The sequence below is a fragment of the Tiliqua scincoides genome, chromosome 13, assembly GCF_035046505.1.
Source record: "Tiliqua scincoides isolate rTilSci1 chromosome 13, rTilSci1.hap2, whole genome shotgun sequence".
NCBI lineage: Eukaryota > Metazoa > Chordata > Lepidosauria > Squamata > Scincidae > Tiliqua > Tiliqua scincoides.
This window is the reverse complement of record NC_089833.1, coordinates 18,591,898-18,617,410: the sequence shown is the minus strand read 5'-3', so window position 1 is coordinate 18,617,410 and position 25,513 is coordinate 18,591,898. Positions and strand designations below refer to the sequence as shown.

At 46.1% G+C, this 25,513-nt stretch overlaps 1 protein-coding gene across 1 annotated transcript in view; it reads right to left on the bottom strand.

The window, feature by feature from the left end:
• Positions 1-25,513, bottom strand: part of DNAH3 (dynein axonemal heavy chain 3) — a 74,914-nt gene that overhangs the window by 20,976 nt on the left and 28,425 nt on the right. Inside the window, exons 27-46 of the mRNA XM_066609476.1 lie at positions 24,926-25,040; positions 24,019-24,217; positions 23,306-23,414; positions 22,649-22,762; positions 21,694-21,870; positions 20,185-20,276; positions 14,832-15,051; positions 14,483-14,617; positions 12,780-12,891; positions 11,433-11,674; positions 10,376-10,476; positions 9,874-9,979; positions 9,229-9,358; positions 8,700-8,936; positions 8,113-8,216; positions 6,064-6,358; positions 4,530-4,709; positions 2,811-2,934; positions 1,429-1,585; positions 91-234 (exon numbers count right to left, since the gene is read on the bottom strand). Of these exons, the coding sequence (XP_066465573.1) occupies positions 91-234; positions 1,429-1,585; positions 2,811-2,934; positions 4,530-4,709; positions 6,064-6,358; positions 8,113-8,216; positions 8,700-8,936; positions 9,229-9,358; positions 9,874-9,979; positions 10,376-10,476; positions 11,433-11,674; positions 12,780-12,891; positions 14,483-14,617; positions 14,832-15,051; positions 20,185-20,276; positions 21,694-21,870; positions 22,649-22,762; positions 23,306-23,414; positions 24,019-24,217; positions 24,926-25,040 (3,093 nt within the window). The remainder of the gene's footprint in view (positions 1-90; positions 235-1,428; positions 1,586-2,810; positions 2,935-4,529; positions 4,710-6,063; positions 6,359-8,112; positions 8,217-8,699; positions 8,937-9,228; positions 9,359-9,873; positions 9,980-10,375; positions 10,477-11,432; positions 11,675-12,779; positions 12,892-14,482; positions 14,618-14,831; positions 15,052-20,184; positions 20,277-21,693; positions 21,871-22,648; positions 22,763-23,305; positions 23,415-24,018; positions 24,218-24,925; positions 25,041-25,513) is intronic.

Here is a 25,513-nt window from a genome sequence, read left to right as displayed (position 1 = left end):
CATAAGATCACAGAAACCTCCGTTTCAGCTTATCCTAAAATCATGCTGCTCTCCCTACAGCAAACAATTATTGCTTGAAGCTCAACATACCTTGTCAACACTCTGCTTGAAGCAATTAGAGGTTGTTTCTTTCACCATGTTGAAGAACACCTTCCTGTCGTCCTCATCAATTAAGCGATCGTAGAAGACTCGATACACTTCATGAATCCAGAGTCTGATCAGTTTCTCTCCATCCTGCCAAAGAAAGGATGAATTGAAGAAAAATAACGGTATTAAACACATTCACATACCATATCTGGGTTGATCCCGAGCTCTTGGAAGCCTTTCCAATGGCATCAACAGGAATCTGGCTTGCAAATGGGAAGGATTGTGGACTGGTCCAGCTCCTATCTTAGCAGGTCAAAAGCCTGATTACTGATACTTATGTTCACAAAGGATTTAAGTCATCTCTCCAATGGCTCTGGAACCTCAAAGCTGTGACTTGTCAGTTCAGCTACACTGTGACCCCATGTACAGCACTGACCACTACATTACTCACTATCAGGTACGTATGGATCTCATGCCTCTAGAACACCCAAATCCGGACATGAGGAGGGCAACACCAAGAAGGATACAGATTAGGGAATTCCCCCGGGGCACTACAGACACTCCCAGTGCACCCAAACACCCTACTTGTGTAGGGAACCCAAGGAATAAAACCAAACGCAGAGAACATGACTCGGTCCCTTTCCTCCATCTCAGATGATTCTCTAGTCTAGAGGACCCTGCAGTGGTGCCCAAGTCCTTTAGTGCCATCAGAAGAAACAACTGCAAACTGGGCAGTGGTTCTTTAAGGCACACAAGGATTCTCCACGGGAAAGGTTGAGGTCAACCACATTAACTGGCTTGGCATGTTTATAAATTCCCAATCAGTTCTGCACTTTTGGTAGAACAGTATCTGAGCCTGATCTGAGATCAACATCCTTCCTGAGCACTTCTGGATCCCCGCAAAGTTATCCAAGGTTCTGATCTTCTTTTTACACTTGTGATGATTCTGCCTGAATTTCTGCATCCCCTTTGAGCAGTCCAAGGTTCGGATCCCCTGCTGGGGCTCATGTCACTGTTTTGAACGCCAGTTCCAGCGGAATAATGGCTCAGCCAACAGTTCTGCATGGAACTGCATGGCAGCAGCCAAGAAACTGATCAAGAAGTCCCTAGTTCAAGTCTCACATCTGCCACGAATTCACTAGTTGGCCTTGGGCAAAGTACTCTCTCCGTCACCACTCTTGCACCCTCCTCATCTGCAGCACCGGCATATTAATGCCGACCTCCTTTGCAGACCTGGTTCAACAATTATGCAGTGGAAATGCCTGTGAAAGCAGAAAGCACCAAGTACAAGGATCGCTTGTTAGAAACCTGCTGTTGAAATGAAAGCAAATGGCAGCAAACCTGCAAATGGGTATGTGGGCACAGCAGGACTCCTCGAATCACCCGAGAGAAATCACGCAGGTTAAAGACATAGTGTGATTTGGAAGGAGTCGGGAGGAAATTTTCCACAGCCAACTTGTAGATGTCCATGGTAGCGTGAACCAACATTTTTCCAAGCCTTGAAAAGGAAATAAGACTTCATTGCAACTGGAAACTCACTTGGTCCTCATGTCCCACTGGGGCTTCCATCCTGAGCCACTGGGCCTCCCTCTCCATCTGCCAAGTCACCTGCTTTTCTGCTTTCAATTCCTACTGCAAGCTCCACCTATAAAGCCTTCCCAGGTCCTCCACTGATTCTCCTTTTTCCTGCTATCCACTAATTCTCCCCAACCCAGAGAAGTGGAAGAACCTATGGAGAAGTTCTGGGTCCAATCGATGGGATCACCAAGGAACAGTATTGTATTGGCAACCTTCAGTCTCGAAAGACTATGGTATCGCGCTCTGAAAGGTGGTTCTGGCACAGCGTCTAGTGTGGCTGAAAAGGCCAATCCGGGAGTGACAATCCCTTCCACACCGGGAGCAAGTGCAGTCTGTCCCTGGTCTGTCTCCCTGGCTATGGGCCTTCCTTCTTTGCCTCTTAGCCTCAGACTGTTGGCAAAGTGTCTCTTCAAACTGGGAAAGGCCATGCTGCACAGCCTGCCTCCAAGCGGGCCGCTCAGAGGCCAGGGTTTCCCACTTGTTGAGGTCCATTCCTAAGGCCTTCAGATCCCTCTTGCAGATGTCCTTGTATCGCAGCTGTGGTCTACCTGTAGGGCGCTTTCCTTGCACGAGTTCTCCATAGAGGAGATCCTTTGGGATCCGGCCATCATCCATTCTCACGACATGACCAAGCCAACGCAGGCGTCTCTGTTTCAGCAGTGAATACATGCTAGGGATTCCAGCACGTTCCAGGACTGTGTTGTTTGGAACTTTGTTCCAAACCAAGGAACAGACTGCTGTCTAAAACCCTAAAGAGCAGCTGGCTGACCTAGATGGACCCAGGGCCTGACTCGGTCTTACACAGCTTCACAGACAACCTCCCCACTCCATCATTTAAAAGAGGTCCTGTGCTTCTTTTATCTGGGCAGGGACCACTGAATCTTTGTGCTTTATATGCTGCCTAGGAATGGTTGGCATTAAACAAATATTATGCACTCCCCACTTCCCAGAAGAGCCAGAACATCCAGGGGCAGTGAGTGCTGCTGCTGAGGTTTCCTTTGGATGAGCAAGCACTGGAGACTGGCAGGATCTTGGCAGCATTTGCTTTAGTTTCAAATACACAAGCAGAGCAGAGGTGATGTAAAGGGGCGCTACTCCCAGGCCAAAGGTCAGCCAGCCTACACCAGGGCCAAAAAGACATTCACCTTGAAAAGGAAGGGTCAAAGCCCTTGCTGAAGTGCCAGTCAACAATGGAAGTGAAGATCTTGGTTAAAACCTCATCATCGAATGCACTGATGGAAATGATGTTTAGGTGTCGTATGAAACGTCCTGTAAAACAGAGGAAGACAGAGCACGACTTAATATAGTGAGCCCCGAGTGTGAGTGTGTACATTTGTGTGTGTGGTCTTGTGGAGGTCTTTGGCCAGTTAGTGATTATTTCACTAAAGGAGACAAGCAAACTGAAGCTGGGTCTTTTCTCTCACAGGGAGGAGAAGTGGCACCATTACAACTGGTGGCATCTGTGATTAGTACACTCTTTCTTCCTGCGCACACCAAGCAATGGATCCTTTTCAGACTTCAGCGGTGGAGAATCCTGGGCTGGCCCATCCACAGGAGTGAGTGTGGGATTCGGTGCGGGAAGACTGCCCACTGCCCATCTCTGCCACTTCTAGCGCACTACTCTTCTTTCTTCCACAGTTCCTCTTTCACTCCATTCTCCCTGTCCTTTTCAAATCCAAGCAGCAGGAAGAGGAATAGTGGAGGCTTTAACCAGTAGGCTAAACTAAGATCTATGGTATATACCCTGTCGCAGTATTTCCCAAACTATGGGTTGAGACCCACCAGTGAGTCACAAGCCAATTTTTGGTGGGTCATGAAAAGTTTTCAAAAAAACAAAACTTTTGTAAGCTCCCTTGCCCAGTTTGCAGAAGAAAATTGTTAGCTGTAATACTAACCTGTGGTATGAGGTCATCTTCATACCCCCAAATTAAAATGTCACATTTTCCCATTTTCTCTAGTAATGGGAGTGCTGTAGATCACATGTGAACCTGGGTATGAACTTGCATAACCTTTCAGCCTTTTGCCTAGCCTGGAAGTCCCTTACTGTACATCTTGCTCCCTAGTTCAGCCTTCTGGGAACCCTGGAATGAATGTACAGGTTTGGAGGAACTATCCTTGAACTCCATTCCCAGGGAGAGTCTAGCACACTAGTGCTCAAAGTGGTGGGTTGCGATCCACCACAAGAGCAAAAAATGGGCCATTTCCCCTTAAGGGGAGTGACCCAGGAATGGGTGTCCAGAGATGCTGCAGCGATCACAGTGTCACGGGCACGGAGAGCTGGGGGAGAGGAGGGGGAGTCAGCAAGCCTCAGAGAGGGTCAGGGAGACCCACAGCCCCTTCTGCAGGCCTCCTTCCAAGTTTTGTTTCACTCCAATCTGCAGGTCAGAGCGACTTTTGATTTACCCCAAGTGTCTCCTGGTAAACAGGAAGTTGCTCCGACCTGCAAACTGGAGCAAAATGAAGCTTGAGGGAGACCCGCAGAGGGGACTACGGGCCTCCTGGACCCTCTCCAAGGCTTGCTGACCCCCCCCCCCGGGTAGAAAGACAAGCCTCTGAGTGCCCACAGTGCCATGATCACTAAGATGCCACTGGGGCACATCCCAATCCCTGCTCCTGCAAGCACTTACAAGCAGTTCTTGGACTCCTAGTGAGTTTAAGAAAATCTGGTCTATCATACATACTATATATAAGTTCTCGAGAGCACAGGATACTGATTATTATTAATTAATTAATTATTAATAAATATTATTTCTTTCTCGGTCTCTTTGTCTAGTGGTTTGCAATAGCCTGTACTTTTTAAAAGTGGGCCCCAGTGCTAAAATGTTTGGGAAGCACTGCCCTCTCATATGTCACAAATACCATACCCGTAATATCATTTCTTCCGCCACCTGGAGGTCCCATAGCTGAAACAAATAGAAGATCCACAATATCAAGCCTAGATGTATCTTTCTTGTCATACCAATGGCCATGATCAATCCACTGTCGGAGGAGTTCAATAGGTGGCTGGGCTCCGTATACCTCCTTGGCTGGCATATTTAAGTCATCTAGGAAAAGCAGTGAGACCATGCATTGTTTCTCTAAGTTAAAGTACACCCACCCCCAGGCCCTCCTTCGTCAATATGAGGAAGGAAGGAAGGGACTGAAAGAGAAAGAACAAGAAAGAACCCGTTATTTTAATTAGGCCAAAGTATAACTACACCTCACTGCATGTAGTAATAAACAAATCCCGAGAGAAGAGTACACCTTTTCCTCTAATGTTCACATTTACTGCTTGCAGTGAGGATTTGTTTTTTTTTGTCTGTCTATTTTGCATAGAGAAGTATTCTAATATGTGATGAAGTGGAACAGTTCAGAATTCTACACTTCAGCTTCCCACCTCACTCTGAAAGATCTGTTGATGGAATCTAATCAGATGTGTCACTAGGTTGGGGTTACCTTGTGCAAGAAATCATGGTGTACCCCCCTGGACCTCCTCCCATACCAGACCATACAAAATCCTTAGCAATTTTTTTTGTACTAATGTTACTCATCATAAATCATCATCCCCCATATCACTGAATGTATTGGCAATCAACTAGCAAAATTAAAATTACACCTTTAAATTACAATATCATAGACCCATTTAAGATCAAGTTGCACATGTATCTATGCATGCCATCTGACACTGTTTTCTGACTTGTGAAATAAGTGGTTTCCTTGCTACATTTATTTCACATATCTATTACCTAATGTAGCCATTTTCATCCACTGTGCCGTGGCACACTCGTGGTCCACAGTGTCCGTGAGTGGTCCACAGGTGTGCCACAGGAATTTGGGGGAAGGTCATTTATTAATAGGGCCAATGGGAGATGTGAGCCCCCACTGGCAGCATGGTGTGCCTTGTCAATTAACAAAAACCTGGTGGTGTGCCTTGACCATTTTAGCGCCTTATCATTGTGCCATGAGATGAAAAAGGTTGAAAATCACTGAACTAATGGATTGCTTTGAGAAAATAATAGGCCTTGCATATTCGGTTATATTAAAAAAAATTCTGTGCTTTTAATCATTGATTTTAAACGTTTATTTACCAACTCTGTGTTTTTTAACCATTTTCTATCACTGGTGCATTTTTGCACCACCAGTAATGTTTGTGGTCATTTTGGTGTCACTCCTGTCTGGGGTGTCACCCGGTGTGGTCCATCCCCCTATCCCCTATAGCGATGCCTCTGGGTCTAATATGAACCCAAGACATGAAGACTCTCAAGAACAGGGAATGAAGAGAACAGGAAAACCCAAAGGTGCACTGGAAACCATTTAATGTAGTCCAACACATTTTGAGTCAGATGATTTTCCAAGAAAGTGGTGACCAAGAAAGCCTGGCTCTAGACAAGTAACGGAGAGTGCTTAGGAACCTCTTACCCACAAACACGACAGCCTTCTTCCCCACCGGGGGTCCAAATAGTCCCTTCCTTCTCCTGTCCAGTTTTGACATAATGATATCTTGAGTCTGATTTGCAGAGGTTCTAGCTGAGAAATTGATGACGTTGGGGGTATATTTTGCCTTTGGAAGCTGAATTAGGAAGCTGTTGGTTATCGCTGATTTCCCTGTACCTGTGGGTCCCACAAACAACAACGGAATGTCGTGCTCCACATAGGTCTTTAGAAAAAACATTTGTCTGGCTGTTTCCATTGTTGAGATGATCAGTTCAGAGACCTGTTGTGAAGAAACGGTTAGGGTGGAACGCTAGTGTAAGAAAAATATCTGACCTTGTCTTTTTATCTGAAACTAGAAACATGTCTTTCATTATAACAGCTCTGTGCGCAGGCCTGGAGTATCCATGAAGTTCACTGAATCATAGAAACAGAGTTGGAAGTGACCTAAAAGGCCATCTAGTCCAATTCCCTGCCTAAGGCAGGAAATTCTCCTAGAGCATCTCCAGCAGGTGTTTATCAAGCCTCTGTGTGAAGATTTCCAGAGAGGGAGAATCCACCACCTCCCTCAGCAATCTGTTCCACTGCCGAAATGCCTGACCGTCAGGAACTTCTTCCTGATATCCAACAGGTATCTCTTCTCTTGAAGTTGTACCACTTGGATCTACTTTCAGAGGCAGTTGAGAACAAATTTGTCCTTTCCTGCTTAATTACGTTACTTCCGGCCATGACATCACTTGCAGGTTAATGACATCACTTCTTGGTGGTCCGGACAGATTGTCATTCTAAAAAGTGGGTCCCGGTGCTAAAATGTTTGAGAACCACTAGTCTAGGTCTTCCCAAAGGCTTCTACTGTCTTCTATTGTGTGTCTCAGGTTAACTGAGACAGCTGACTCAGGTGGCAAAGTGGGGGGGGAGGGGCTACCTGTCTGTCTCTGCCACTCCACCTTCTGCTCCCTGGATTTAAAAAGGAAGAGTGGAAGAGGAAGAAGGAGGAGGAGGTCTACAGCATGTCTGCTCACCACTCTCCTCTCCACTATGCTTTCTCGTGCGCAACATTCCTGTTTCCCCATCTGACTCTAGGGAGCAACGGTGGCAGCAGTGAAGGCAGCAGCTGGTATATTGCTAGGAAAGATCTTCACCCACTCCCATCTGAGCAAGTGTGCATGTATGATACAGACTGCCAGCATCACAAGTGGGGTCATAAAAACATTATATATACGAGGGGGGGGGTGTACTACCACCACCAATGCCCAAGGGCAGTCCTGCAACTGACTGCTCTGGCAATGGCTCTCCCAAAATTCCAGCAGAGAGAGGTCTTTTCCCAGCAGTGGCAACTGGAGTGGTCCAACCCAGGCATGTGCTGGGAGCTCACAGCCTCCCAGGGGTCCCAATGGTCTGCTCCATGGCTTCTGTGGAATTTTTGGCAGCCTGAAAATTTATTTTTACCATTTTCTGTCACAGTGACTCTAGATTTCCTTAATTCTACGTGCAACTTACACACAGAGGTAAGAAAACCTAGACTCCCCGCAGAAGCACCCCCACTTCTCTGGGGGAGAGGAGACAAGAAAATGCCCTGGACAGATACTCCTCCCTTCCCTCTCCAGGGGCCAATGTGACCACAACTAGCTCCTAGGCATGAGGACTGCCAGCTGAATGCATGGTAGGGAGGGAAGGGGTGGAGGAGATGAACTGCCTCTACTCACCAAATGTAGGTAGAAAGCGCTCAGTCCCCCAGTAAGCTGGGATGAGAACCAAGTGGAGAGGGGGCAGGATGAACCTCTCTTGGGGAGAGAGGCAAGCAGGGGGAAATAGGGAAGTAGTGCAAGTAGGGGTTAGGGGGCCCAGGAAGAGGGCCATACCACAGGGTCCAGGAGACTGGCATGCACACTGCTCCCAACCCTCATACCAGATACCCCATTTAACTAGATTTGCCGGGGCTGGGTCTGGAACCTCCTAATGGAAACCATGTGCTCCCTCCCTGCCCTGAGGCCTCTTGTCCATCCAAGATGCAACATTCAACTCTTCACATTTCACCTTTGCACCAGCAGCGATAGTTTGTTCTTCCTTTGTGATATACTCTGTCCACATGTTCCACTGTCCGCTGGCTTGCTTATGAAAATAAAAGTCATAGACAGTCCCTAAGAATTGAGAGGGGGAAAAAGAAGTCAACAGGAAAACACACTTCCAGCAGCCACAGGAACAGCACTGCGCTTCAGTTGTAATGATAACATTTCACAATGATTTAATGCATGCCATGTTCTAATTTTGGCATCATCACTGCTACCCTCATAGGAGATCAATCAGCATACTACTTCTTTTCTCAGATAGGACAGAGAGCTACAATGGATCCTTTCCTTGATTTGCTCTTTGGTCATTCTTTAAGAATTGGTTCCGTCTCCTGTTCAAAATGGTAACACTAGAATCAGAGACAGAATCCTCAGTGCGACTCAAAAACCTGACTTGAGGTTTACATCTCAGTAAAGCTGAGATGATTCGCACTTTTCCTCATCTTTGTGACCAGCACAGGGAATACTGCCCACCAAAGGCATGATTTTTCAGTGTAGAAATGAGATATATTTTTCAGAGCATAAAGCCACATCATTATATTAGCCTAAACGCACCTCTTTCTGGAAACAAATGGGTTTTGGTCAGCTTCACACTTTTGGGACGTGGGTTGTCATCATCCATGCCCATCAAAATATTGCGGTAAAAGTGGTCAAATTTTTTTCTGCTCTCTGCATTGATGGTGCCACCAATTGTCCACACCAATGCAAAAAGGAAGAGTCCTTGTAGCCACAGGGTGATCTGCTGGCTGGACATGGTTTCCTCTTCTTCTTCACCAGATTGCTTTATTTCGTCTTGAAAAAGAAGGAGAAGATAAGGGTTGAACAGATCCTGTTTCCCAGGTTCCTATTTTCTAACAAGAAGCTGTATCACAAAATTGTCTGCACCAGTGTGATCAGTTATACTGGAGGAAGATTTAATACTGGTACAGAATTTGTCTTCTGTTAAATGGGAGGTGAGCAGTTAAAGGAATTCAATTTTTGTGTGTTAAAAAGAATAATGTTTTGTTTTTACAAATAAGATTATCCACAATATTATAACAAATTGGTGGTGGGGGGGGAGGAATTAAGCATGTGTGATCCTTACCAAGCAAACAGGTAAACAGTTTCATCATGGTGAACGTCAGATGGATAGGAGTTGTTTGAACAAGGACTTTGCAGTGGTGGCGGATAAATTCCAAGGAAGGTTGAACAAGCCACATAAACAAGTCGTCAACCTGCAAGTGAAAAGGGTGGATGGATTTTAAACACTGCAGATGTCACACTCTACCCAAGAACAGTAGTTGGCGGACACCCAGGGCAGACATGAGCACAACAAAAGCTAGGATGATCCTGCCATTTTTTGCTATTGTGAATGGTCACGGAACACAGGTGAACGCCTCAGACTCTCCTTAAGCTGCCACAAGACGACAACTAGCCTTCTAGAATGAAGATGGGGGGGGGTTGTAGCTCAGTGGCATGCAGAAGGTGCCAGTTTCAGTTCTTGCCATCTTTAGCTTCCCGTAGAAGGTCCTGGAGAGACTGTGCAGTCAGTACGAACCTCAACTGACCACTCAATGGCACCGCTCAGCACAAGGCAGACTTGTACATCTGGTCAAACAGGAGTGTGAGCGGCCTCACCAGACCAGCCAGCAAGTCCACGTTCAGCTCAATAACGGGGCTAACCCATTTGTTTTCACAGCATGATTAAGGAGTACCCTCCTAAAAATAAAACAAAACTAGGCTTACACACCAGTTCTTTGTGTCCCTCATCCAGGTTTGGAGGCAATGTGTTCAGGTAAGAGTCCTTCAGAGGCTTCCAGCCTAGCTGGTGGGGCTCCATGTAGATCATGCCACACCTGGAAGGAATGCACAGTGCAGTAGCACAGAATAAGTTGTGATGCCATGCAAAGGCTGATGTCTTCTGCAGAACTGTAGACAATCACCAGAGTCCTGCTCAGATGTCACGCTGAATGCACAGAGGGCAGGGGGAACAGCTTCAGGCCTGCTGCTAAGTTGGATGTTACTGACGGACTGGCTGGCTGGCTGACTAAGGTCCTTCGGAGATGTTTCAGAGGCAGCATCCCCTGAAGACACCCTCACTCCTGCTGCAGGAAAGGCCCCTGCCTCCACTCCCCCTGCCCCAGCAGCACACAAGCAACACACATTGGACTAAATCCAACACTCCGTTGGGAAGCAATCCCGCCTGGTTCTGCAACAGGGAGCTGAGAGAGCCAGCTCTCGGTCCAAATTACCTGCTGACAGTTGCTGGTGAGGCTTGTTCCAGATCTTCTGGCTCAAAGATCAAGCTCATTTTTGCACTCATCTGAATGATCTCACCACTCATGAGGCACAGCTAGAAGGAAAACAAAGTGTGGCTCGGGTTCAGTCTTGTGTGCACCAGTAGAGTTTGCAACAGAGTTATTGATCACTTTGTTCAGCCATCTCACCATCAATGTCAGGCAGAGTTTAATTCAACTACACAGAGAGGACATGGTGGAAAGGGAAGGGAAAATCCCCAAATACAGTTCATGAGTGGACTCTTCTGGGGGGGGGGGAACTGGCATGGAGCTTTAATTCCAGCACAAACGTTTTCTGCTTCTACTCCTTCCAAATCCATCATTTTCAAGGTGCTCCAGTGCTGTGCATGTGCTGCTACCTCCTTCTGCAGTCACTATCACAACACAAAACAATCTTGTCTTGCTAATTCATTTTGAAAGCAGGAGGTCAGTCAACCCCGAGAACATTTTCAAAAGCGACAGATGCTCAAGCCAATTTTCCTCCCTGAAAGAAGTGTGCAATTATACAAATTAAAGAAGTGGTTATGATGTGCCAAGTCATCCTGGCACCTGAGGAGCATGCCAAACGCTGTCCTCCTTGCCCAGTAGTGTGACATCTCCCACAAATACCCACCTCCTATTCCCTGGTTTTGAAAGGATGAAGCTAATAGAGCAAAAGAGGAAGTGTGGAGGAGAGGAGGAGGGTGGACTAGAGCACAGCAGCTGTCTAGCCCACCACTCTCTTTCCATCAAACTCCTGCTTCTGCTCCACTCCACTTTTCCATTTCAAAGCTAGGGAGCAGAGAGTGGAATGAAGCAAGGAAGCAGAGGCGGGCACCTCCCACTGAGGCAATCATCACATTGGTCTCCTGTTTGGGCCAGCCCTGGGCCCAAAGCAGGTTTAGAGTTGCCTTTTCTGCAGAAGCTGGGGGTGTAGTGTCATGCCTGTGAACTGGGCCTTCCCTGACAGTGAGACAGTGAAATCAGAATGGACTCTCCATTGAAAAGGGGCTCAAGTAATGGAAAAAATAACCTTCTTGTTATCATCCAGCACCGTGTTCATGTTCTCTATCCAAACAGCATCCACAGGACCGTCAAAGATAATCCACTTCCTGTCCTCCGTCGTAGAACAAGCTTGTTCTCTGAAGGTGTTTGCAAGAACGCCATCTGTCCACTCATGGCTGACAGGGTCAAAGCAGCCATACAGCTGCCCCATGGTGATAGCTTTGGGATTGATAATTCTGTATTCGACGCCAAATTCCTCCATTGAACTTTCTGATAAAAAGAATATCTCCAATGAGGCAAAACCACCAGTGTGTTGCTAGTACATGAAGCTTTGCCAGTTGGAAGGCAGCTCTTGGGGCCAAACAAGAGTTTGCACACAAGCTGTGATGTGTCTTGGAGGGAAAAAACATCTTGGTGTCAACTTACCCAGGTTTAGTTGTCCCAAAGACTTGGAGGCAAAGGGGTCCAATCTTACAAAGTTGGGGCAGTTTAGGTCTTTAAAAAGGTGGAAATAGGACTTTCTCATCCTCTCTTTTTCTACGCTTTCTGCCTGATGGCTTCATAAAGGCAGGTGATTGGCTTTAGGGTCTGGGAAGTCTAGAGATCTTGTGGCCAGAATCGTCTCTGAAAATTGCTTGCTTTTAGATACTGGGTAACTAGAATGTGCGCTTGCCTTGTGTTTTGCAACCAGTTGTACCAGCATATTAATGGTACTTCACAGTAGGGCTGGTGAGCACTGCTGTGCCAGGCTCAACCCTACTGGAAGTGGAGATGGCTGGGCTGTTGGTGCCTAATGGGCAAGAAATGGCTGTGCAACTGCCTGACCGTTCAAAACGGAGCATGGTTTGGGGAAGGAGGGGACAGAGCAAAATCATAACCGTAGGGGGAGCTACCCACTTTTATGCACAGCTGTCATCTCTGGGAGTAGGCACAAATGTTTGGTTTTGGCATAAGTGATTTTACTGCTCATTCATTTATGGTCCAAGCCTACCTAACCCCCCCACCCACCCTGTAATGCAGTGGTGCCCACTAAATCCCACAGGAGGGTTTTGGCCTTGCGAGGCCTCCTCACTTCTTCCCTTCCCCTGGGGTAAGCACCTGCCAGCCTGGTGGGGCAACTTGGACCTGCATCAGCAATATCACTGGCCGAAGTCCGCACTGACTGATGAAGGTGGAGTGAGCCCAGGAACGGGATTAGGATTCAGCAGTCATCTCTGCCACAAAACCGTCCCCTTTGTGGACCCAATCTGCCCACCCCCCACCTATTGCCTTCTGTTTTGCCTTCCCTAGTATTCCCCCAGCCACATTCTGCCTTCCCCACCATCCTACCTGTGTCAGTGGATCTTTGAAGGAGAAGGAGGAGGAGAATATGTACCTTGACTCAAATCCTCAAGTCCCGCGGCTAGCACTTTGTAAGCACTGGTTTTGCCCCCCAGAGGTTCACCAACAATCATGTAGCCATGGCGCACCATCATCATTTCATAAATCTGTGCCAAGAACATGAGTGCTGTTATACATGTGTTACACAACCTAATGTTACAATAATCAAATATCATTTTTTAAGCAAGATGCTAAGGACTCCATAGGAAGGGCAGAGACAAGCAACAAAAACCAGTACATTTGAGAAACAGCTGGCCCAATTTCATCAGAACTGAGTTTATTTAGATGGCTCAGCCTCTGGTCAAGAACTTACTTAGACTTAGATCCTCCCGCGCCATTCAGCGCACTGGGCAGTAAGCGCTCTCCATCGTACTCGATCACTTGCTGCAACCTTGGCTTCTTCCTATGACAGGTTGCTGCAACCGATCGAGTACAGTGGAGAGCATTTACTGCCCAATGCGCCGAACAGCATGGGCAATAAAGCACACTGTGAATGCTCTACATAGGGTGATGTATACTGCAGAATTCCTCCTAACTGAGCAAAAATGTGAAAGGTTCCTAGACCCCTAGACCTCAAGAGGAATTTTGTAGAGCTCAGAAAGATGCCAAAGGGGGCAACCAAAAAACAGGCTGAAGCACTTCTCATCCAAGGAAAGGCTCAAACATTTGGAGTACTTTAGCTTGGAAAAGGGGAGACTGAGTGGGGAGAGGAAGATAACAGAGGCTGGTAAAATGAAGCACAGTGCAGTTTTCCTCTGACTCTCAAAACAGTAGAACCAGGCTGGGTCATCCAACGAAATGGACCTGCAGGAGATTTACAGCCCAATCCTAAACTGTCCCAGCACCATACAGAACATTGCTGCTGAAGTGGCCGCCGCTGTATCCTGTAGGGCCGGGGCAGCTGCCAGAGTCTCCTTGGATAAGCCCCATGGTTGGCAATGGAACTCCTTGGATCTGTGCCCGCTATTTAGCAAGCACAGAACCAAGGAGGTCCATGTTGGGCTTCCAGCACAGGAGTAGGCACAGGATTTGACGGCAGAGTCTGCCGCCGTCCCTGCCCCCCTCCCAGGCCTGATCCTCCCTTCAGCCTTCCCTCCTTCTGCCTAGTTCTGTCTTCCCTCACCCCAAAAAGCCTCTCCACAGGCAGGCACCAAAAACTACCACATGCCACTCCGTTGATGTGTCATCCCAGCACGAAGGCCCAGCGCCAAGTGGTGCTGGTCTCTCCACCAGTACTGAGTGTTGAGCACCAGCAGGGCAGTGTCTTACGGCATTTTAACACTTGGCGCCAGCACTGCAAGCGTACCACTGGCACTGCACTGGGATTGGGCCATTAGTATGGACAAAAGGAGGTACTTCACACAGTGCACAATTAGTCTGTGAAATCTGCCACCACAAGATGGGGTTATGATCACTAACTGCTTTCAAAAGGGGGTCAGATAAATAAATTTATGGTGCACAAGTCTACCATGCTAAGACTAACTGAGCAAAAGGGGCACTGTGACACTCTCTCTCTCTCTCTCTCTCTCTCTCTCTCGTATTCAGGAGAGGAGAACAAATGCCCCTAATTATGGTAATAATTAAACAATATAATGATATTGGAAGAGGTCCCAACAAGTTTCAGTTGGCATATCCATATAACTGAGCAAATTCTACTGCACAAATATTCCTACGCACAAAATATTAAAAATGAACAACCTGAATAATTTTGCCAATAAACCATGGAACTGCCTGAAGATTTGTTTTTTGGATATTGTCATTCAGTGCTTTGATGAAGAGGCCATAATCTGGTTTAGGAAGAACCACTCCAGGGAACAAATCAGAGATGATCCCCTGTGAAGTGAAAGGAAAGTCCCCATGTCATTTAAGAGTCGACTGTCAGAAAAATAAGAGCAGAGCAAAGTCATACAGAAGCTCATTTCCAGCTGTTTAAGAAACAGAGAAAAATTGTTCTTGCTCTAAATAACCATGACTGTCTCGTCAGTGTTTTTCTGCTTTCACACAGGAGAGCTGAATGCTATCGGAATTACTTCACCCGCTATCTTACCTGGAACAGAGGAACATCTTGAGCCAAGAATTTAGCCAGGTTTACATCCAACAGTGCCCTGAGCAATAACACACTTTCATTTTCATTGGGGTACTTCAGTTTCAAATTTCCTGCTGCCGTCAGAACTGATTTCACTGCACGCATTCCATAGTCATAGTGATGCTGAGATGATAACTGCTCAGAGCACAGGCGGTAGGTGGCCACAATCTTCTGGGCAAGACTGTAAAAGATGATAATCTATTACTACTTTATAAGCAGCAAATGCCCTGAGAAGAGACTGAGGAAGAAGTCCCCAGATTTAAAATTGGAACATTTCAAATGGCTATAAGCAAGGCTGTTTCTTAAAAGGTTCAGAAATAGTTCAAAATATATGAAAATCAAGGTAACAGATCCATCTCTTTTTTGGGGGGTTGGGGGTAGTTAGCAAAAGTTATCAGAACCAAAAATGATTCTTATCTTGGTCATAAGCATAAATTCATACCAGAGAATGTTCTCTCCCATTCAGAAAAAATTATAGTGTCAACATTTTATTCATACATGAGTCATATATTTTCTTATTAACATATACAAGGATACAGTAGAAGCTCTTTTCCAGCTGACATTGACATTGGCGAGACATTGACGAACCAACGTTGAGAGACAGTCAGGGTTATTTAGAGCAAGAACAATTTTTCTGTTTTTAAAACAGCTGGAAATGAACATCTGTATGACTTTGCTCTGTTCTTATTTTCCTGACAGTCAACTCTTAAATGACATGGGAACTTTTCTTTCACTTCACAGGGGATCATCTCTGATTTGTTTCCTGGAGTGGTTCTTCCTAAATTAAAGATCAATAAGTCACCGGGCCCTGATGGCATCCACCCAAGAGTTATTAAGGAATTGAAGAATGAAGTTGCTGATCTCTTGAATAAAATATGCAACTTGTCCCTCAAAATGGTCACAGTGCCAGAGGACTGGAGGATCGCAAACGTCACACCGATTTTTAAAAAGGGAAAGAGGGGGGACCCGGGAAACTATAGGCTGGTCAGCCTAACATCTATACTGGGTTAGATGGTGGAATACCTCATCAAAGATAGAATCTCAAAACACATAGACGAACAGGCCTTGCTGAGGGAGAATCAGCATGGCTTCTGTAAGGGTACGTCTTGCCTCACAAACCTTTTAGAATTCTTTGAAAAGGTCAACAGGCATGTGGATGCGGGAGATATTTCTTTACTCAGCGTGTGGTCGGTCTGTGGAACTCCTTGCCACAGGATGCAGTGCTGGCGTCTAGCCTAGACGCCTTTAAAAGGGGATTGGACAAGTTTCTGGAGGAAAAATCCATTATGGGGTACAAGCCATGATGTGTATGCGCAACCTCCTGATTTTAGAAATGGGCTTTGTCAGAATGCCAAATGCAAGGGAGGGCACCAGGATGAGGTCTCTTGTTATCTGGTGTGCTCCCTGGGGCATTTGGTGGGGTGCTATGAGATACAGGAAGCTGGACTAGATGGGCCTTTGGCCTGATCCAGTGGGGCTGTTCTTATGTTCTTATGAGAACCCATGGACGTTATATATCTGGACCTTCAGAAGGCGTTGGACTCGGTCCCTCACCAAAGGCTACTGAAAAAACTCCACAGTCAAGGAATTAGAGGACAGGTCCTCTCATGGACTGGGAATAGGTTGAAGACCAGGAAACAGAGAGTGGGTGTCAATGGGCAATTTTCACAATGGAGAGAGGTGAAAAGCGGTGTGCCCCAAGGATCTGTCCTGGGACCGGTGCTTTTCAACCTCCTCATAAATGACCTGGAGACAGGGTTGAGCAGTGAGGTAGCAAAGTTTGCAGACGACACCAAACTTTTCCGAGTGGTGAAGACCAGAAATGATTGTGAGGAGCTCCAGAAGGCTTTCTCCAAACTGGCAGAATGGGCAGCAAAATGGCAGATGTGTTTCAATGTAAGTAAGTGTAAAGTCATGCACATTGGGGCAAAAAATCAAAACTTCACATATAGGCTGATGGGTTCTGAGCTGTCTGTGACAGATCAGGAGAGAGATCTTGGGGTGGTGGTGGACAGGTCGATGAAAGTTTCGACCCAATGTGCGGCGGCAGTAAAGAAGGCCAATTCTATGCTTGGGATCATTAGAAAAGGTATTGGGAACAAAACAGCTAATATTATAATGCCGTTGTACAAATCGATGGTAAGGCCACACCTGGAGTATTGCATCCAGTTCTGGTCACCAAATCTCAAAAAGGACATAGTGGAAATGGAAAAGGTGCAAAAGAGAGCGATTAAGATGATTACTGGGCTGGGGCACCTTCCTTATGAGGAAAGGCTACGGCGTTTGGGCCTCTTCAGCCTAGAAAAGACGCCTGAGGGGGGACATGATTGAGACATACAAAATTATGCAGGGGATGGACAGAGTGGATAGGGAGATGCTCTTTACACTCTCACATAACACCAGAACTAGGGGACATCCACTCAAATTGAGCGTTGGGAGAGTTAGGACAGACAAAATATTTCTTTACTCAGCGTGTTTGGTCTGTAGAACTTCTTGCTGTAGGATGTAGTGACGGTATCTGGCCAGGAAGTGGTGATGGCGTCTGGCCTGGACGCCTTTAAAAGGGGATTGGACAAGTTTCTGGAGGAAAATTCATTACGGGGTACAAGCCATGATGTGTATGCACAACCTCCTGATTTTAGCAATGGGCTATGTCAGAATGCCAGATGCAAGGGAGGGCACCAGGATGCAGGTCTCTTGTTGTCTGGTGTGCTCCCTGGGGCATTTGGTGGGCCGCTGTGAGATACAGGAAGCTGGACTAGATGGGCCTATGGCCTGAACCAGTGGGGCTGTTTTTGTGTTCTTATGATCGTCCAACTTCAGTTCATATTTAAAGATAAAAGAGAGTGCTGTACAGCAGTGTTTCTCAACCAGTAGTATGGGTACCACCAGTGGTACTTGAGGTGGTGCCTGGTGGTACTCATTGGACCCTTGGACACCTGCCGTCCTGCAGCAAGACCAGGAAAATGACACAACAAACAGTGGTAAATGGTTCGGCTCAGTGGGCAGGACTCCAAAGCATGCTTTTCCATAACCGAAAAAGCCCTTCTAGACACCCTGAGCTGTTTACTGCTGTCTGTCACATCGCACTTGGCCTCCCAACCCAGAAGTAATTGGTAATGACGTCATCACCAGTTATTTCTGGTGGTACTTCAAATAGGTGAACCATGTGAAGTGGTACAGCAGAGGAAAAATGTTGAGAAACACTGCTGGACGTAATAATTTTTTAAGAAACCGACAAACCTGCACTGATTGCTGCAAACACACACACGCCTATAAATTCTGAACAAATATTTACCTTTTTATGAATTCATGATCAATGTTGTGTATGTTTTCTATAAATAAAATATATTTTAAAGATGTATTTACCTAAGAAAGATGAAAAGTCTACTGCCAATGGCTAGTGAGAACAAGGCGTCTTAAAGAGCAACAAAATTGCTCAAGACAGTCAAAGACATTCCAGAGCCAATGATAAGGGCTCCTCCTTTCATTACACTTCAACAGCACCATGCATTCTTTATGTCTCACCCACATCTGAAGTCATATGTAAAAATCTTCAGAGCATTAATGTTACGTGAAAATCCCCTTTTGCCTTTTAGTTGTGATTTTCTCTCTATCTGGTTATGTACTATGGACTAAAATATCATGCAGGTTAAACTCACACAGGGCACAATCAAGTCAAGTCAGGCTCATGGTTACACAACCTCCACCTCCCTGGGGTCACACATTATGGGAGGACGTCTGGCATTTTAAATCATTGTTTAAGTTTCTCCTACATTACTGTATTCATTGTATTGTTTTCAACAATCAGGTCAAGTCACAAGCTCATGGTCACACAACCACCACCTCCCGATGGTCACACATTATGGGAGGAAGTCCGGCATCTTAAATCATTGTTTAAGTGTCTCCTACATTACTTTATTTATTGTGGTTGTGTATTTATTGTATTGTTTAACCCAATCACTGCTTAAGCACGGCATGCAAACTAGAACTGCCTTTTTGTGTTGCTGATTCATGGTATTGTTTAAGTCAGCCACAGACCCCATTGAATTTTGCTGATAATATTTTCAGTGTTTTACACACTCCCAAGCACCCTGCTGGTAGTAAGCAAGTTACAATCCAGCTCAGCACTGTCTGAAAACCCCTTTTTAAGAGAGGGCTTCCTCCCACATGCTCTCTCTGGCTCACTCTCCAAGGACCAACACATCTGTGTTGTGTCAGAGGGTCCTCTGCACAGGACTCCCCCCCCCCCATCCAACTGCTCTACAGGGCAGGTAACTATCTTGCACCTGAAACTCTTTCCTTTCTTCCCCCCTTTTTTCTCCCTTTCTCTCCCCATCTTTAGTTAGCAGCTGGGTTTGGCAGACCAAGGACCCCTAAAATCCTTCCCTACAACCTTTCCTTTTTCTAATTTCCTTGGATGCACCAAATACTCTCCACACGCAACCACCATGAAAGCTAGGTACACTGGATTCAAGTATTTGGACCAAGAAACATATAATTATCATTTCTCCATGTGCATTATGTTTACCTTTGTGCTTTTGTAATAAAACTATAATCTTTTATTAAAAGTTATCTTTCTCTCAATCTCCTCTTTAAGCAAAAGGGAATTTCTCTGCATTACACCGTCTTGTTATCCAGCCTGCGATCCTAAGGTTCCAATAAGGGCTGTATAATCATTCCCCTAAACAAAACAGCCCTTTTAGTAACATCAAAATATATGTACAGTGTGTGTCACTGAGAGAAGACCTATGGCAAGATTCCAAAGGAATTCTGCAGTCCACACAATTTCCCTGGCAAGAGTCTCATGAATAATATTGGCATCCATGGTAGCTGGAAACCTTCAGTCTTGAAAGACTATGGTATCGCGCTCTGAATGGTGGTTTTGGAACAGCGTCTAGTGTGGCTGAAAAGGCCAATACAGGAGTGACAATCCCTTCCACGCTGGGAGCAAGTGCAGTCTGTCCCTGGTCTGTCTCCCTGGCTATGGGCCTTCCTTCTTTGCCTCAGTCTGTTGGCCAAGTGTCTCTTCAAACTGGAAGAGGCCATGCTGCACAGCCTGCCTCCAAGCAGGCCGCTCAGAGGTCAGGGTTTCCCACTTGTTGAGATCCATTCCTAAGGCCTTCAGATCCCTCTTGCAGATGTCCTTGTATCGCAGCTGTGGTCTACCTGTAGGGCGCCTTCCCTGCACGAGTTCTCCATAGAGGAGATCCTTTGGGATCCAGCCATCATCCATCATCCATCATCATCATCCATCATCCAGCCATCATCCATAATCCAAGTTGTATACATTTCTCAACATGACGACACTTACCTTCTGGAATCCAGGAATCCCATTGAATACAGTGAAATTTCACCAATCAAGGCATAATCTGGAACCATCATGGCTACTGTGCGGAATAAAGCCTACAAAAAACAGAGAAGGACCAAAAAAGAAAGAACTGATTATGTGTACTCAACACAGAGCACAATATGGAAATAAAGGCAGTTTGGTTCTATAGAGATGCTGCCTTAAATCATATTGTTTGATAGCCTGTGATTTACAGATTAATTGAGCAGGGAATAAGAATTAGACTTGCAAAAAAGTTGGATTTGCAGGCAAATGCCATCTACAAACCAATTCAAGTGTCAAAAAGCACCAAAAGGCACATGGTACAGCCCTAGTGGGACTCACACCTGGAATGCACATGCGTCTAATCTATTTTTGCCATTTAAAAAAATGTCAGGATGAATTTTAAACTCCTTGCACACTTTTGGACAGGGAATTCAGATCATTCTTCCCACTTCACAAACAAATGGGGCAGATACATGGACAACAAATGTGGCTGTTCTGTCTCACCTGGTTTGGCTTAGAGAGAATCAAATAGAGAGCAAAGGGAAAAGACAAAGGCATGGAGAGAAAAGAATTAAATGTGGGGGAGGAGTACATCGCAGGCAGGGTTTAAAGGGCAGAAGTGACCCACCGCCTGTGCAAGGCTGTTTGCTTCCCACAACATATGAACTGAAGGAGGCAAAAGGTGCAATAATGGTGTTCAGCCTGTCATCGAACACACAATGCCACGCCAAGCACTGCTCTTCGTTTAAGGCAGTGGTTCTCAAACTTTTTAGCACTGGAACCCACTTCTTAGAATGACAATCTGTCAGGACCCACCAGAAGTGATGTCATGGCTGGAAGCAACGTCATCCATTTAGGCTTCAAACCTAAGCCACCATCAGCCAAAGGGCCCATTACACAGCGCCTCGTGCTGTTATTTGGCATAGCTCGGAATGCAAACATCCCAGCTCAGAAGTCAAAGCAGAAGGCAGACTTGGGTCCTTCTCCAACCACACAGCCCTCCCCCACTTTTCAGCATCCCACCTATTCAGGGCAAAGCACCTGGCCTCTCTCCCACTGGGAGCTCACCAGCAGCTCTGTACCCTGTATTTTCAGCCCTGCATTTTCAAGGGTGGCTGAGCTAGGTGCGACACGACCCACCTGAAATTGGTTCACAATCCACATAGTGGGTCCCAATACGCTGTTTGAGAAATGCTGGTTTAAGGGATTGTGGTCATCATCAGGCTTGCCTGAGAATACACACGTTGGCCTATTCTCAAGCAGGTTATGAGTTCGGAGCTTCTCAGAGCAATGTCTGTGATCTCCAAGGTCCTGAAACATACTTGCTCTTTGCAAACTTGCAATTTCAAATCAGGCTCTTGATGCCTTCTGTTATGGAAACTTGCCCACCCACCTCTTCCCCCCCCCAGCTCCTAAGTAAATGTCCTTCAGGCCCTGGTCAGCCCCTGATGGCTTCTCAACTTTGAAAGAAAGTGTGATATGATTTACCTTCAGGTTGTCAGGAAGTTCAGCCCGTCCAGCATACCCAGGATTCATAGTGATGAACACAGCACAGGTTGGGTTCAGGGAAATCTCTGTGCCTTCAAAGATAAATGTCCTGAGCTTTCGGATAATAGCCTGCTGGATACTGAGGATCTGCTGTGCCACTACAGACAACACTTCAACCTAACAAACAACCAAAACCATACTAATGTATAACAGAAACCATATCTCAAAGCAATGTAAAATCTCAAAAAAGCTGCTGAAAGGACACATTAGAGTTGTGTAGCCCCGCACAAGAACTGTGCCTGCTCAGATCCGGCCCCCAGAGTCTGCAAGTAAATACACTCAGGAGGAGATGGTCCATGAGATACCTCAGCTCCCAAGTTTTTAAGACTTGGAAGGTGATAACCAACACCTTCAAGTGGATCCAGAAGCAAATCAGGAGCCAAAGCAGTTGTTTCAAAACTGGAAAGATGTGCCCACTCCAAATTGCTCCGAGAGCAGCTGGATCACAACATTTTCCTTCAACTTCAGCTCACTTTTCAACAGTAAACCCACATAAAAGGCATTGCAGTAGTCTATAAAACACCACACTTGAACTTAAATTAAGAATGCAGTTGTTTGATTTGAATACATGCCTCTATAGCAGTGCTTTGGTGATAAAAAAAAAGCAGCCCTCCTTCAATTGCTTGTTGCCCTTATGATTTTATATCCAGTATTGTATATTATCAGTCTTGAATTGTAAGCCACCTTGAGCATTCACTCCAGCATAATGAAGGATATAAAAAAATAAATTCCACATCTTCATACACAACTAAATTCTTTAATAGGATGCATCCAGTGCTCAGACCAGCGTTTAGGGTAAAAAACAGTGGAGCAAAGCTGCACGTATTCCTCCATCATTTGTAAAATGTGTTCTTGCAAATTACGCTACTGGATTTTGCCTTTAGTAAGCAGTTACCTCAATTCTGTTGAACTCATCGAAGCAGGCCCAAGCACCAGCCTGTGCCAGTCCTTTGAAGAATTTGCCCATGGCTTTGTAATCGAGACCATCCGAGCAATTGAAGACGACACACTAAAACAAATCATAGAAGTATCATTCAGTGTGGGCACAACACTGTTCGGGGTTGCGTAGCCAGCTTTTTTCCAGAGCACCACACTTGTGTCTGCTGTACAAAAAGCAGAAATTCAATATGTGATACTTTTACCTGTGTGGCAAACTGGGGTGAAAAATTGTATGCTGAATTTTGATAGTTATTAGTGGCACAAAAGCCCTTTGAGAAAAAAGTAAGTTGGCAATACTACTTGCAACTTAAGCAGCTTACAAAGAATAAGGAGCATCAACTATGTATTACGTATTACAGTTAACAAGTACTGATGTTTACACACAGAGCACAAATAGGGCATTTGCAACTCACAGCACACTCCGATTCCCAGGGAAAAAACGTATTTCATTGCAAAAAAATTCTAACATCTTTTAGAATGGAAAAACAGGAGAGAAGAAAAGAGAGACTACAGGAGAATCCAGAGTGGGTCCTCTAAAAGGAATCTGAGAACAGTCCAAAAAAAGCTTGAAAGGGCTTAGTAAAGATCCAGCAGCAAATGATTACATGGGTACCTGTTTGGCCAGAGCTTTTGCAAGATCTTTGGTGGTTTCAGTTTTGCCAGTCCCCGCAGGCCCTTCTGGTGCACCTCCCAGGTTGAGTTTCAAAGCTCCCATTAATGTTCTAAGGCATGAACGGCAACAAAACGTGGAGGAAATAAGCAACACGTGCATCATTACACCTGCCAGCTGCACTGCTCAAGCTTCCTGCCAGGGGAAAAGGAGCATGTCCTCCTTCTCCATGGACTTTGGTGACCGTGTTGATCTACATACACTCTGATGCTGATCTGGAATGTGGCTCTGTGGGGAGGTTCTTGGTTCTGTTCTCTTCAGCAAGTGCAGAAGTACTTCACTTATCTCACCCCTGACAGAAGGTATGACAGGAGAAGGAGTCCAGGACCATTTTCTCTCTGACATACTAGTTTTTGACCCTTTTTCTATACAGAGGTTTTCAATTATGTGAGGCTCCACGCACAGTGGTGCATTCCAGACATGGGTTTGCCAGCACCACAGTGAGAATAAGGTTACAGTTCCTGTAAAGCGATTCAGGGTGTGACCAGTGTGGAGGCTGGCACATCCCTAGGTAAGGGGGGAGCATCTGGCATGCCACATCATGTCCCAGCAGATCTTAGGCTGACCCAGAGCCTACTTCATACCAACAAATGTGCTGGATGACCTCTGTTTACAAACACACACAGAGCATGGAAAAGTGAAACGAACCCTTTTACCTATAGCATCGATCTGTCAGCGGAGTTATCACCAAGCGCAGCGAATTTCCCAGGTACTCGTAGCCATATCTGGCCTCCGTTGTAATCATTCGGACCATCACTTGTCCCCCTTCCCAGTAATATCTCAGCTGAGAAATCCACTGGAAATCACTCAAATCTGAAATCTTGTCCTCAGCCAATTTTGCAACTACATCACGGGCTGCAGAAGAAACGTCCCTTCGTTTGAATCAGCTGCATCAGGGAAACCCTGGCCAGATTTAAACCCCTCAATGGAAGCAGAGGACGCTGCTCTGCCCCTTTCCCAGGACTCGGGAGGGCCCTGCTGTGCAGTGAAAGTCCTCCAGCACCACTGGAGATCACGGAAGGACCTCGGAAGGGGCAAGTTTCCCCAGTGAAAAGACAGTGTCAACCATCCCAACTAGCTGTTGGGGGAGGCACAAAGACCCAGCAGATCCCGGGCCACCCGCCTGCTTGTGTCCCCTATGAATATGCATTGCTGTTCCCAGTTCATTTTCCTGCTTAGCATCTCCCACTACTAAGCATTATAGAAAGATCTGCTGTGAATCCATTGAATTGGGGATCTTCAAGCAGAGGCTGGAGAGGCATCTGCTGGAGATGTTCTAGGAGGAGTTCAAGCTATAGGCAGGGCATTGGACTAGATGACCTTGTGGGTCCTTCCAACTCTAACATTGGATGAACTGCATCGTCAAATCGTGCTCTCTCTGCATGCACTTGGTATCTTCAGCCAAGAGAAGGTCTTTCATTCTCCATGGAAACAGCTATACATGAAATCCCTGGGGCTACATCCTAACTGTCCGTCCCACTGCTTTTGTCTGACATGTCATTTCAGCTTCTTTTCTTTCATGCCTCCTGCTGTTTCCCACTCTCCTGCCCAGGCCTTACTTACCATGCACATCAATGACAGTGAGAGCTCCTAGGGTCAGCCGGGCCCCGCTTGACAGCTTTCCCCTCACTAGTTCAACAATTTCTCCAATCTGTTTGTTGCTTTTCTCCAAAAAAGCCTGTAGCAAAAAGAGAAAAAGGTTCAAGGCGAGGACCAACAGCCACTTCACAAAGCTCAGAAGGGCAGCATTTTACTTCTAAAGAACATATAGCCAGCTTGGCAATTGATCTCTTGTACTGGGGGTATCTGGAACAGGAGATCAAAGCATGACATCCAAGCATGACAAAGCATGACAAAGCATGACATTCTGCTGAGGCCCCCAACCTATGGACTGGCTGGCTGAAAAGGGTCCCTGAAAGTCCCCTTTCCTTGTCAGTCTGCCTGCAACTCCCCAAAGCGACCCTCCCTGCACTTTGGGGCTTTTAGAGAACATAAGAACATAAGAACAGCCCCACTGGATCAGGCCATAGGCCCATCTAGTCCAGCTTCCTGTATCTCACAGCGGCCCACCAAATGCCCCAGGGAGCACACCAGATAACAAGAGACCTCATCCTGGTGCTCTCCCCTACATCTGGCATTCTGACTTAACCC